Below are 14,158 nucleotides of genomic sequence, written 5' to 3'. Positions count from 1 at the left end.
TAATATCTCACAACCTGAGCCACTTTATAAAGCGCGTATTTACATATGATGACGATATCATTTTTAAGGTGAAATGCAGCAAAATATGTTTATTATATTATACAGATAAAACTTTAACTTCATTTAAATAATCTATATTCTTCACTGGGACTGTCGTGAAGGATAGAATAATTAAACATGTACTACGAAGATATTTCAATGTTCCTTAAACGTTTTGAAGAATCGGGCTAAGCTTACAGATGGCTTAACGTCTATTACAGAGCTGATTGTGTGGCGATCGGTTACTTGGGAAAGAAAAGCAAGGACTGCAGTGACGGCTACGCCAAAATATATTGAATATAAAACAGAAAGAGAAAATAACAACACAGCTAAAAACGCAGCGACAAATTTCGGCAAAAGTTAAATGATTGTGTCATGAGCACGAGGTGGCTATGCAGTGTCCACAACAGACATGGCCATCCACCGTGCATAAGCTACTTTACTGACATTGGCGGGCGAAGGAGCCACCAATTCTTCCTCTGCTCAGTGCCACCACAAGCCTAGAGCCCCCTGAGTACTGCTGCAATAAATTATTTCATCAAGTGAAACCATGTTTAATAATGTGCTTTAACTCCTATCATCATGAAAATGACATCACGTATACATCTCAGTATTTTAGTTATTCAGAGAGCTGTAATATCACAAATGTAATGGACTCTGTGTCCAGTTGGAGGAAGAGAGCCGGTTTAAGAAGCAAGTAGTGATTCACACACATAGATCACATAGAAGATCAAATACAAAACAAAGCATTTAACGTGCTACTTTAATTACGATGTGATTTGAGAAACTGGTTAATTAAACGATTTTAAGATGAAGTTTATGATGTTCTACTTTAATGACAAAATAAACTACGTGATTAAAGTGGAAATGTCGAGATTGAAGTTGACATTTCGTGCTTTTTCCCCACCGTGTGCCTTTTTTCTCTGTACCCTAATAAACTTTCATATGACACTCAGACAGTGGGCTACAACTCTTCTTTTCAGGGCGACTTTGATATGTGACTTCTTTTTTATTTCCGGCACTGTGCGATTTTGTGGATGTGAGCTTTCAAGTTTCTCCAACACGCTATGTCACTCGATCAACTTCCTTTTGTTGATTATACCACGGTTTATTTGAACAAATAGTATGTTTTTCCTTTGCCTCCACTTGGTATTCGCTGAAATTCTTATATTTTCCCCCGTGCTTTTCCCATTGTCTTTTCACAGAAGGCTGAGCTTAAGGGTGATTTATATTGATTTGCATATTCAAAGAGGTGTAATTCTGGGAGGATTTGGGGCGTTACATAAAGCGCGTGCACGAGTGTTACTTTTCATGCTGATCGGGATTTATGTAGCGGAAGAACGTGGAAGTTGGAGTACGCACAGATTCCTGCATCTGGATTTTTCTGTGCGTAAGCACATTTCGGCTTTTGTGCTTAGGCCATGTTATAGTGCGAGTTCTACGCACGGCGTTATACATGAGGCCCCAGGTACTTTCTAGCACACATCAATTCCAAGGCAGGCTCCAGAAGCTGGTTCTAGTAGCTCTGTTCAATGTAAGATTCACCCTACTAGGACCATGTGGATGAACCATAACAGAGCGTAACAATTAAAACAATGCACCTATTTGTTAGTTTTGAATGGTGCCATTTTTAAATTTATTTTATTCTGTTCTTCCAGCAGCAAAGAAGAAGCAGCTGCCATTTGCTGTGATACCAAGATGGATGTGAAAGAGGAGATGTGTGAAGCTGACATAAACACCATGGAAATAATAACTGTAAACATTAAGGAGGAGGACTGTGGAGGGGAGTCTGTCTACCCTAAACAGGACAGTCTCGGCATTATGGAAGAAGATTACGAACTGGTGACTGTGGGCATTAAAGAAGAGGCTGAGGAGACGTCTGTCAGCATTGAGACGCACAAACATAAAAGTGTGAAGCCTGTCAAGGGGTCTGAGTCATTAGAGTCTGGCAAGAAAAGGACCAAGAAGATGTCATCAGCGAAGACTAAAGGTCAGCCATCATCTAAACACCAGTCTGAAGAACGTAAGTGTAAAATAAAAATGCATGGAGGTTTTAGGGTTTGAGCGTGTGGGCCTGAAAGGGAGAATTCGAGTTTTTAATATGAACGTTCCCTATGCTTTAATGTTTTTATTGTTGAAAGTTTGAGTATTGCTTATTTGTCAGCCTCTAACTTAGCAAACAAAATTGTCACTGTTTTTGGACAATTTGTGTGTGTTCAGGTCCAAGTAGATACTTGGGAGATATTCTCTGTTTTGTTGTGATTTTTCAAGAGCTGTTGTGTTTAAAGAGAAAGCTTCAGGTGAATACTGTGAGCATGGGAGTGAAAGTTTAAGAGAAAAGGCTGAACCCTGCCATTTTGAAAAAAGTCTTGTTTCTTGTATAAAGGCCACCTCCATCACCTTGCATCTGAAAAAGGTTCATTTACCTGCTCATTTTACAGTCACTCCCAAACCCAAGATAGGACAATAAGGTTAAGGGTAGGGGATTGAAGCATTACCGCTAGCCCTGGCTCACTACTCTCTCATTTAAACAGTAATTCCTTTTAGTTAATAATCAATTATCTGGAAAATGTCTAAAAATTATAAATAATATAAAAATTAAATAATCTAAACTAAATTCCATAATACAGAAATACAAATATTAAACCCTACATCTAAAAAGTACTAAATTTATCCAAACAATCCTAAAAATTTTTTTTTTAAAAAACCTCGCCCCATTGGACTATTTTTCGTTAAGTCCGTCTGGGTGACAAGTTCCCAAAGTGCTGATCCAGTCGTTTTCCCTCCTAAGGCGTCTACCCAGATTCCAATCTGTATTTTGCTCTAAGCCAAACATTATCGGTAGATGTGTATTATTCGAAAAATGTTGGTAGAGTACTGTAAGCTTTTTTTGATTCTGGATAAACCTTAAGTGTTGCACACATCGTTCCCTAATAGTGTTCTTGGTCTGGTCAATATATGTTTTTCCGCAGTTAGTACACTGGATAGCATAAGTGCAGTTTTTAGATGTTAGCTGAAATGATTGAAAAATTGGTAATTCCACTTTAGTAAATCTGTTTTTGATTATTTTGTTTATTTTTAAAGGGGACCACCCAAGCCGTTTTAATTTTTTCTGTTTGTTGTACCAATAGATCTTTTAAATTTAAGTTCCTCCTATAAGCTACAGTCGACCCTTGACATACGACCGGCCTGACATGCGAACAACTTGATTTACGACCAAAATGTTTGTTTTGATTTACGACCAACATCTTGCGTTACGACCCGAATGTGGTCACGTGTATCCGCTTGTGCGATTGTAAACAAACAGCCGAGAGCATTTGTAAGCGTCAGTCGGAGCCCAGATACACGTGTTTGTGGATGTAATTTCGGTCAGTGCAGTGATTTATCTATATATATAATTCACTAAGACCATGGCAAGCAAGACGCATATTTGCTAAGGAAGGAAGAGAAGGTGACGAAGGTAAAGAAAGTGATTGTTAAGGGATGGTAGCTAGCGGGCTGGCGTGGCACATGACGATGTCATCAGGCTGAGTCAGCACTGGCTTGCTTTGGAGTGTATTATTACAGCAGTTCACTACATGACCAGCTTTGAACTGAGTGCTCGACTACTGTCATTATTAACTTGACAAACAGCGATCACAATCGAAACGAAGAAGGAAATTGTGAGGAAATATGAGAGTGGTGTTCGTGTGACCGATCTCACTAATATGTACAGCATGTCGAAATCCACCATCTCAACAATTTTACAAAGAAAAGATTTGCATAAGGAGGCTCGTTCTAAATGATAACCACCTCCCGTTTCATTCTCCACCTCCTCCCTTCCTGCAGCCCAAAGATGCCAAATTAAATGGTGAGTACAGTATGAAATTGTTGTTTCTGGTAGGCTAGGCACTTTTTATAACTTTTTGGTTAGTACATTAGAAAAATTATTGGTGTTTTGGTAAATTATGCACATTATACAACCCTTTTTTATTATGAAAAGGTTAAGTAAGTGTTGCTGTGGGAGGTTCTGAGCACATTATTTCTTATGGGGAAAAATAGTCTTGACTTACAACCAACTTGAGTTACAACCAGCCCTCGCGAATGAATTGAGTTCGTAAGTCAAGGGTCCACTGCATAATCAGTCTGTAATCTTGTAAGAGTGGAAAATTTAACTGACAATTCCTAAAATTTTGTTGTAAAATTTTAACTGTATTTTGTGCCAAGCCAGAAAATGTACAAACCGTGGGAAATTTAGATATTTGTATTTCTATGTTTGATTAGTTAATGGATCAGGAGAAAGAAGACATACAGAAGGCCACATAACATTGGCAAGAAAGAACAAGCTTGAGGGTATCACTGCAGTGCAGGGAGCTCAGCCTACAACACACAGGCGTGTCAGATTGAACACAGGACATCGCACCTTCAATCCACCTCTTAAATTGTCGTTTCCCACCCCATTGCTACTAATGGCAATCCCAGATAATACAGTTTGCCTCTTAAAGCCCAATCAATTGACAAGGAGCAGGTTACAGACTGGGAGAGTCAAGTTGCCACTTGAGTGGATATGCCAGAGATGTATGTGTAGTGACTTTTAAAAATATCAGCAACATTCCCAAAAGAGCAACTTAGGAGGTCATTCTTACATTCTCCTTTTTTTTCCCCTCCTAATGAAACAGATTTTTCCAGTTTTGTTCCTAGGATGCTGGCAACAGATTCGCTTCTTAGACATTAAAGATGCAACAGTGCCGTCATTGGTACAATCCTTGCTGGCACTCTTGGCACTAAAGTCGTTTCCCTTGGACTGAGGGGATTGAAAGTGCATTCACTGGGCCACGTGTTTTGGGCCAGCACTAAACTAACATCATTCTGGACCAAAATCTTTGAATGCCTATCAGACAGCCTTGTTGTCACAATCCCTCCTAACCCATTAACAGCTGTGTTTGGTGGGCTCACAGAGGGGACATAAAGTGGAGAAACAAACTGTCATTGCCTTTACAACACTATTGGCACGTTGACTTATCTTGCTCAACTGGAAGAATCCTAACTCTCCCCATTTTAAGTCAGTGGGTAACTGATGTTATATACTATTTGAAATTGGAAAAAATCAAATTCGCACTGTGCAACACTTTTTTCAAACCTGGCAGGATCTGATCAATAACATTCTAGAATAAGCATTTATATTGGGGGGAAAATATAAAAAAGTTATACTCTGGCCTTCCTTTCTTTAGTTTTGGTAAGTTTGACTTGATTGTATGGAATGTTAAATGCTTTTAATAAATGCAATCAGTGGGGAAAAACTGCAGTTGTAGATAAACATACTCTTAAGTATTTAAAAACAAAACCACAAAATTGCAAGAGTGTTTGACCATGCATTTTTAATATTGCCCCCTATTTAGGTTTATTTTAGATGTAGTGTGTGATAGATAGATACTTTATTAACCCCCAAGGGGAAATTCACATACACCAGCAGGAGCATACTGATAAAAATAATATTAATTAAAGAGCAATAAAAAAAGCAGTGCAAAGCAGGTATAACAGACAATAATTTTGTATAATGGTAACGTTTACCCCCTGGGTGGAATTGAAGAGTCGCATAGTGTGGGGGAGGAACGATCTCCTCAGTCTGTCAGTGGAGCAAGACAGTGATAGCAGTCTGTCACTGAAGCTGCTCGTCTGCCTGGAGATGATCCTGTTCAGTGGATGCAGTGGATTCTCCATGATTGACAGGAGTTTGCTCAGTGCCCGTCGCTCTGCCACAGATGTCAAACTGTCCAGCTCCATTCCTACAATAGAGCCTGCCTTCTTAACAAGTTTGTCCAGGCGTGAGGCATCCTTCATCTTTATGCTGCCTCCCCAGCACACCACCGCGTAGAAGAGGGCGCTCACCACAACCGTCTGATAGAACATCTGCAGCATCTTATTGCAGATGTTGAAGGACTCCAGCCTTTTAAGGAAGTATAGTCGGCTCTGTCCTGTCTTGCACAGATCATCAGTATTGGCAGTCCAGTCCAATTTATCATCCACCTGCACTCCCTGGACTCCCAGGTATTTATAAGTCTGCACACAGTCACTTATAATAATCACGGGGTCCATGAGGGGCCTTATTATACACTCGCCTAATACGGTGTTTGACCCCCTTTCGCCTTCAGAACTGCCTTAATTCTACGTGGCATTGATTCAACAAGGTGCTGAAAGCATTCTTTAGAAATGTTGGCCCATATTGATAGGATAGCATCTTGCAGTTGATGGAGATTTGTGGGATGCACATCCAGGGCACGAAGCTCCCGTTCCACCACATCCCAAAGATGCTCTATTGGGTTGAGATCTGGTGACTGTGGGTGCCATTTTAGTACAGTGAACTCATTGTCATGTTCACGAAACCAATTTGAAATGATTCGAGCTTTGTGACATGGTGCATTATCCTGCTGGAAGTAGCCATCAGAGGATGGGTACATGGTGGTCATGAAGGGATGGACATGGTCAGAAACAATGCTCAGGTAGCCCGTGGCATTTAAACGATGCCCAATTGACACTAAGGGGCCTAAAGTGTGCCAAGAAAACATCCCCCACACCATTACACCACCACCACCACCACCAGCCTGCACAGTGGTAACAAGGCATGATGGATCCATGTTCTCATTCTGTTTACGCCAAATTCTGACTCTACCATTTGAATGTCTCAACAGAAATCAACTGTCCAATTTTGGTGAGCTCGTGCAAATTGTAGCCTCTTTTTCCTATTTGCAGTGGAGATGAGTGGTACCCGGTGGGGTCTTCTGCTGTTGTAGCCCATCCGCCTCAAGGTTGTGCGTGTTTTGGCTTCACAAATGCTTTGCTGCATACCTCGGTTGTAACGAGTGGTTATTTCAGTCAAAGTTGCTCTTCTATCAGCTTGAATCAGTCGGCCCATTCTCCTCTGACCTCTAGCATCAACAAGGCATTTTCGCCCACAGGACTGCCACATACTGGATGTTCTTCCCTTTTCACACCATTCTTTGTAAACCCTAGAAATGGTTGTGCGAGAAAATCCCAGTAACTGAGCAGATTGTGAAATACTCAGACCGGCCCGTCTGGCACCAACAACCATGCCACTCTCAAAATTGCTTCAATCACCTTTCTTTCCCATTCTGACATTCAGTTTGGAGTTCAGGAGATTGTCTTGACCAGGACCACACCGCTAAATGCATTGAAGCAACTGCCATGTGATTGGTTGATTAGATAATTGCATTCATGAGAAATTGAACAGGTGTTCCTAATAATCCTTTAGGTGAGTGTATGTCCTTATTATACTGCCAAATACACTCAGTTTGTGGTGTATCTGACAAAGAGCCGAATTTCCTGAAAGGTGTGCTGTTTACATTTGTTGTGGTTTCATTGAAGCCTCCTCCCTGGCTCAGTTTCTTTTTCCTGTCTCTATTAATTGTTGTCAGTTTAGTCTGCAGACAAACCAGACTTTCCCACAATTTGTCAATGGCCCTAAGGTGTTCCTGCTATTAGAGGGAAGTAAAGAACCTTGTATGGTCAAGACAAACCTTGTGATCAGTCAAAGCACTTCAGAAGAGGTCAACCACCTGAAGCTAAGCATTTTTGGGCCTTCCCATATTAGGATGGGAGGCCATTTAGGAAAAGCTTGGGTTGCTGCTGGGAGAACCAGCAGGGTGCACTTACCCAGTGTTCTGAATGCGGATCTCATTGCCACAGTGCAGTGACGGGGACACTTTGCTGTAAAAATGTCACCGTCCTCTACTCTGTGGCTTTTGATTTGGCTCCCCTTCTCACAGAGCTGACCTCTTTTGTGCTTCTCTTGACTCCTGTTTGGATTTCTCCAGCTTTGAGTAGCCTATTATCAGTCAGTCATCGCCCAAACCGATATATCCTGACACAGGGTCACGTGGGTTTGCTAGAGTCAATCCCAGTCAACTGGGTGCAAGGCAGGAATAAATTCCGGGCAGGGCGCCAACCCACCACAGGGCACACGCACGCACACACTACGGACAATTTAGGATCGCCAATGCACCTAACCTGCATGTCTTTGGAATGTGGGAGGAAACCGGAGCACCCAGAGGAAACCCACAAAGACACGGGGTGAACATGCAAACTCCACGCAGGGAGGACCCTGGAAGTGAACCCGGGTGTCCTTACTGCGAGGCTGCAGCGCTACCACTGCGCCACCATGCCGCCCAGTAGCATCTTGTTTATATATAAACAATGTATTTATTTCAGCTCTCGTTAGTAATAAATCCTAAAGCAAGAAAGGGGTTTTCATTCTAATTTGGCATCTTATTTTGTCTTTAGGTTTGCAGAGTTTGAATATAGCTTTTGCTGTGAATGAATATTTGACGTTTAGTTTCTTTTCTAATTTCTTTTATATTAAAGTACCTTTGTCAAATTGTTAATTTCTGTGAGAAAACGTAAGACACAAACTGAACAATTTTATTCTATGCCATTAGGTTCTTATCTACTCCAGTTCAGTTTAATCCTTATTTTTATTGTAGTGTTAATTTGTAAGTAATGGAGCAATGAGATTGTAACTTAATGGGTACCAGGGCTGCCGTGGTAGTGCGGCTTGTGTGTCCCAGTGATCTTTAGAACGACTTTGTGTGGAGATCTGTGCTTCTGCCTGGGTTCGTACGAGAGAAGGAACCAAGAACAGTTCATGAATGACCCTCATGGTAGTCTCAAAGGCACAGAAATACTGTGACCTGTCCTTGGAACTAGACCTGGGGGTGGTGATTACTGGTGAGAGCCTGGTGGCCTACATAGAGCAGTCAGGCATAGAATGAAAAAGACATGAGGAGCCACCATGTAGGCGTGCCAGCCACAAGACAATGGATGAAGGCTTGGCGCAGTGATAGTGGAATATTATCAAAGGTACGAAAGTTCCAGGTGTAGTAGACCTTGGTGATTACATCTTGCCTGAAGAAGGGGCCTGAGTTGCCTCGAAAGCTTGCATATTGTAATCTTTTTAGTTAGCCAATAAAAGGGGTCATTTTGCTTGGCTTTTCTCTACCTTGGTGATGAAAAACTGGTTCTTGGAAAATGGGGTGTGATATCCATGGTGTTGAGTAGAAGCTAGAGCTCATGAGGGAGCTTGAAAACGTGCAGATGGATATGATGGGACTTCCCTGTACACACAGCATTGGCTCTAATCTCACACCCCCGTATTAGAACGTTGCCTCAATGAGACTTTGAGTTGCATAGAAGAGAACTTTCACTGTCTGTGTTTGCACCAAACAATTATTCAAAGTATTTAACCTTTTCAGAGACATTGGATTCAGTGCTTACAAGGTATCATGAATTGACTGTGTGGACCTACTGGGAGACTTCAATAGGTATACGGGGAAAGATGGAGATACATGGAAGGGCATTATTGTGACCTGTATAATATGAGCCCAGGTAGCGAACTGTTATTGGATTTCTGTGCTGATCAATAATTCTTTACATTTATATAGTGCTTTTCTCATGACTCCAAGCGCTTAACAATGTGAGCAGGGAGCCACTTCAACCACAACTAATGTGCAGCATCCACCCGGTCGATGTGATGGCAGCCAATTATGAGCCAGTATGCTCACCACACATTAGCTATTAGATCAGGGGTGTGGAACTCTGGGCCTGGTGGGCAGCAGTGGCTGCAGGTTTTCATTCTAACCCTTTTCCCAATCAGTGACCAGTTTTCACTGCTAATTAACTTCTTTTCCCTTCATTTTTATTAACCCTTTATTTAAGGGTTCAGTCCTCTGAATTGATTCCTTTCTTCATTAAATGGCAGCCAAACAGAAATGACAATGTGAAACGAGGTAACAGATGACCAGATAAAACAAGGCTTCAAATTCCAGTCAATTTCACTCCAACCAACCTGTCAATGAGAAGCGGAGTCCTGCTGTTAATTAAACCTGTTATTTAATTCCATGGCTTGTTGCTGCTCTTATTCTGCCACAGCAGACATTTCCAAAACGGTTGATTTTTCTGTTTTTTCTAAGAACACCGTCAAGATGTTTTGGTGACCTGAGCAGATCAGCCTTACCAAGACCTTCACCTTTCTTTATTTTTAGATATTGTGTGATGGGCACAGGTGATCTGGTCACGTGGCGGCTTGTTTTGTGTCTCATTATTGTTTTGCTGCTAATAAAGGAAAAAGAGACAACTAAGGGGACTGAGTCAAAGTAAATAAAATTAAGCTAAAAGAAATTAATTAGCAGCAAATGCTGGTCACTAATGAAGAAGATGGTTAGAATGAAAACCTGCAGCCACTGCGGCCCACCAGGACTAGAGTTGGACACCCGTGTATTAGATGGTGAAGTAGTGAGAGAGAGCCAATTAGAGACAGGGGGTGACTAGGGGGCCAGAATGACCTGGCCATGGAGGGCAATTTAGCCAAGACATCCGGATACACCCTACTCTCTATAAAGGATGCCCAGGGATCATTTATGACCACATAGAGTCAGAACTCCAGTTTTACATTTCATCTGAAGGATGGTGTCATTTTTACAGCACATTGTCCCTGTCACTGCACTGGGGCATTGGTCTCCACAACCAGACCACAGGGTAAGTGCCCCCCTGCCAGCCTCACCAACACCTCTTCCAGCAGCAACGCAAGCTTTTCCTAGATGGTCTCCCATCCAAGTATGGCCAGGGCCAGAAATGCTTAGCTTCAGGTGGATGACCTCTTCTGAAGTGCATTGTCTATAACAAACAGCATGTTTGATCACATGGTTTCTCATGGCCCTACCTGGTACCATAAATGTTTGGGTCAGTGACTGACTGGTTGTTTTGTGTACAGTGAAGCCACTTGTTTTTGGACAGGTGGGTGAAGAGAGGTTCTGAGCTGGCCCAGGCAGGTGACCCCAACAGGCCCCCAATGTAAGCCTTTCTTCAAAATGTGTTCACCTCCAGAAGAGCATCTCCTGCATCATGTCTAATCAATTTGATTAGCATAAATAAATCATGATACAGTTGGCCCTCGTTTATCGCAGCTAATCCGTTCCAGACTCGACCGCGATAAATGAATTTCCGCGAATTAGGATTCTTTATTTATAAATCAAATATTTTCGCAGTTAGAGCATAGAAAACCTGTTTACGACCATCTAAATACGTTTTTTTACATTAGAGCCCTCTAGACATGAAATAACACCCTTTAGTCACCATTACACTCTTATTACCCAATATATTAGACAAAATAAGAGAAAATAAGACATATTAGACGTCACAAATATCCTATTATTGTACATTTAATTACACACACACACAGTTCTTACACACAACCACTAACCTAGAGTCTCACCTTCTCCTGAATGGTAAGCATCTTCCTCCAGCGTTTAGTTTCATCGTCAGAAGGCTTAGAAGAAGCAGCACGTTTAGGAGCCATCGTGGGCCTTAGATAAAAGTTCTCAGGAATCGCAAACACTTACAAGAGCAAAGATGCTTCCGATGCGTAGCGATGTAGAAGCGTGTATGAGAGAAACGAACTTGCATGAGGCTGAGCCAATCCGTGGCCAGGATAGGATAGCCAATCAGTGAACAGCACATTCTGATTGGCTTGGTTTCACCACACCCGATTTTTTTTGGAAAAAAGTTATCGCCCACACACAAGGAGTGGTCGAGCGGTTGCACCTGGCATTGAAGGATTTGCGGGGGTGCTCGAATACATAGGCCTACAGTCCATACGTACAGTAATTTTTATTTTAATTGTAATACAGGGGTGTATAATTGAGTCCCGAGACAACCGAGCGCGCGCTGTATCATTTTCACTGTCTCAATCAACTTTTTAATGAATATATTTGAAAAAACCGCGATAGGGTGAAGCCGCAAAGTAGTGCACTATGGCATAACATTTGTGCCAAAATGAAATAGTCAGGAAATTGTGAAACCATAATTGATCAAATCACCTAATTGTTATGAAATATGTTGTCATTATTTTACAAAATGGTCGTACCTTTAAAGAAGGTTTTTATTTCACAGTGCGACTTTTCTGAGTGGCACATTCCTTGTCCGTCTCTTTAAAAGCCAGCACTATTTATTTCACAACGCCTCTTTTCATGATGATTCTGTCAGTTGTTAAACACGGCCAGTGAACTGAACCTAGTCCTTCTGGTTAATCCGTTGCCGTTAATGACCACTTGCCTGATTGTTTCAGGAAGGCTATCAAAGATATTTTAGTCCTACTTTTCTCACATTCAAACTGGCAAACCATGGGGGCAGTAAGCATTGTGAAAGTTTTGCAGGCAAAATACACAGAGATAATTTTAAAATATTGTAACTAGATGTGTTTATTAAATGGTAATGAACTGCACGTTAAAAGCCTGAATACCTAGCTAAACATTCGCAGTAGAAGAGGACACGCTGCTACACCCTCACTGTCCCGCTCCTTAATGTTGGCTACTAGTACCACTATACCTGATTGGCCGCCCCTTCACCCTGTTGGTCTGTTTTCTTTCAATTTTGCTCTCCCTGATTCAGCAAGAACAATCCTCGCCCTCTGTATGTATGGAGCTATTTATCCTCTCTCTAAAAACAATCTCTACCTGTCATCTTGAATATTTTCAAGGCCTGTTGAATGCAGGGCTCCTTTCTATCGGGTTATTGTAGAGCAAGTTAATCTGAAGAGCAGTCTGTGGGCCACAATGTGATGCTGTCTTAAGTCGAATTGACGATACATTGGGAGTGCTCGGACTGATAAGTGTTTTTCAATATATTCACATCGTTGAATAGTTTCTGTGTAGCTTAAGATCAGTGGAGTGATCGTCTGGAAGCATGGTGCCTGAAATTTCCCACCTTGGACATTCTGCATTAATGTGTACCTTGGTGATTTCTTCACAGGCAAAGACGGTGCTCAGTCAGCCTTAAACTAACGACGTTTTGAAGGGCACCCCTCTCTCTGTCTGAACATTTCCAACATATTGTCAGTTCATCTCACAATAGCATCATGTGTCAGATGATCTTTTTCTATTCAAACTATCCGTCCCGGCTTTTAACTGCCTGTGCGTGTTCGCCAGTTGGAGTGCAGGTATGGTAATGCTAAAGATCTTTGGCAGCCTACAATCGGCAGCAAATAATGAACCAATAGGAATAGGTTCAGCCATTGGGGTCTCTGTCTTCCATGACAATTGATGAAACCGCTATGAGAAGAGGCATTAAAACACCCACTTGGAAAAGTAGCATTGTAAGGTTAAAAACAGTCTTTGAAACCGTAACATTTATAAAGAATGATATTATATTTCATAATAATTAGATTGCTTTTATTTGTGTTTTTTCTTCCGTAATTTTTGACTCCTCTGTTATCTTGCTGTACTTTTACATGTGATTATTTCGTAAGTGCTGTTTTATTTATTTCATTTTTGGCAAAATGCTGTTCCATAGCACACGCCCATTGACATTATAAAGGAGAGTATGAATGTCATCAGTGTGTCACAAAGCTGGTCTGACCTGCTGATCCAATGTCCCTCATCTTCTAATGTTTTTTTTTTTTCTTTTACTTCAGCTCCTGTAGGCCTGGACATTTATTACAGTGTCACTTTGCTTGTCTTGTTTTGATTTTAAATAAGCAATTTTAATATATTTTTTGGGTTCAGGAGGTTGTAGTCTAACTGTGGAGTAATGCCGGGAAACACTGTTCTTATTATTAAAGATGCATTTGACATGCTAGGCATGGCGCTCTATTTTTTTTTAAATTAAACTCTCTTTGTCTGTCCAATGCCATGACAACTGAAGTTTATTACTTTTCACCATCCATACATCCATTATCCAACCTGCTATATCCTAACTACAGGGTCACGTTCGTTGTGGTTGAAGTGGCTCCCTGCTCACATTGTTAATCGCTCAGAGTCATGAGAAAAGAGCTATATAAATGTAAAGAATTGTTATTAATCCATGATCAGCACAGAAATCCAATAACAGTTCGCGACCTGGGCTCATATTATACAGGTCACAATAATGCCCTTCCATGTATCTCCATCTTTCCCCGTATACCTATTGAAGTCTCCCAGTAGGTCCACACAGTCAATTCATGATACCTCTTTTAAGCACTGAATCCAATGTCTCTGAAAAGGTTAAATACTTTGAATAATTGTTTGGTGCGAACACAGACAGTGAAAGTTCTCTTCTATGCAACTCAAAGTCTCATTGAGGCAACTTTCTAATA

At 41.3% G+C, this 14,158-nt stretch overlaps 1 protein-coding gene across 1 annotated transcript in view; it reads left to right on the top strand.

Annotated features, from left to right (window-relative positions):
• The window catches only part of LOC120534676 (zinc finger protein 729-like), a 73,414-nt gene that overhangs the window by 52,640 nt on the left and 6,616 nt on the right, over positions 1–14,158 (top strand). The window contains exon 5 of the mRNA XM_039762267.1: positions 1,698–2,062. Within this exon, the coding sequence (XP_039618201.1) occupies positions 1,698–2,062 (365 nt within the window). The remainder of the gene's footprint in view (positions 1–1,697; positions 2,063–14,158) is intronic.

This window comes from Polypterus senegalus, chromosome 8, assembly GCF_016835505.1.
Source record: "Polypterus senegalus isolate Bchr_013 chromosome 8, ASM1683550v1, whole genome shotgun sequence".
In the NCBI taxonomy this organism is placed as follows: Eukaryota; Metazoa; Chordata; class Cladistia; order Polypteriformes; family Polypteridae; genus Polypterus; species Polypterus senegalus.
This window is presented reverse-complemented; position numbering and strand designations above follow the sequence as displayed.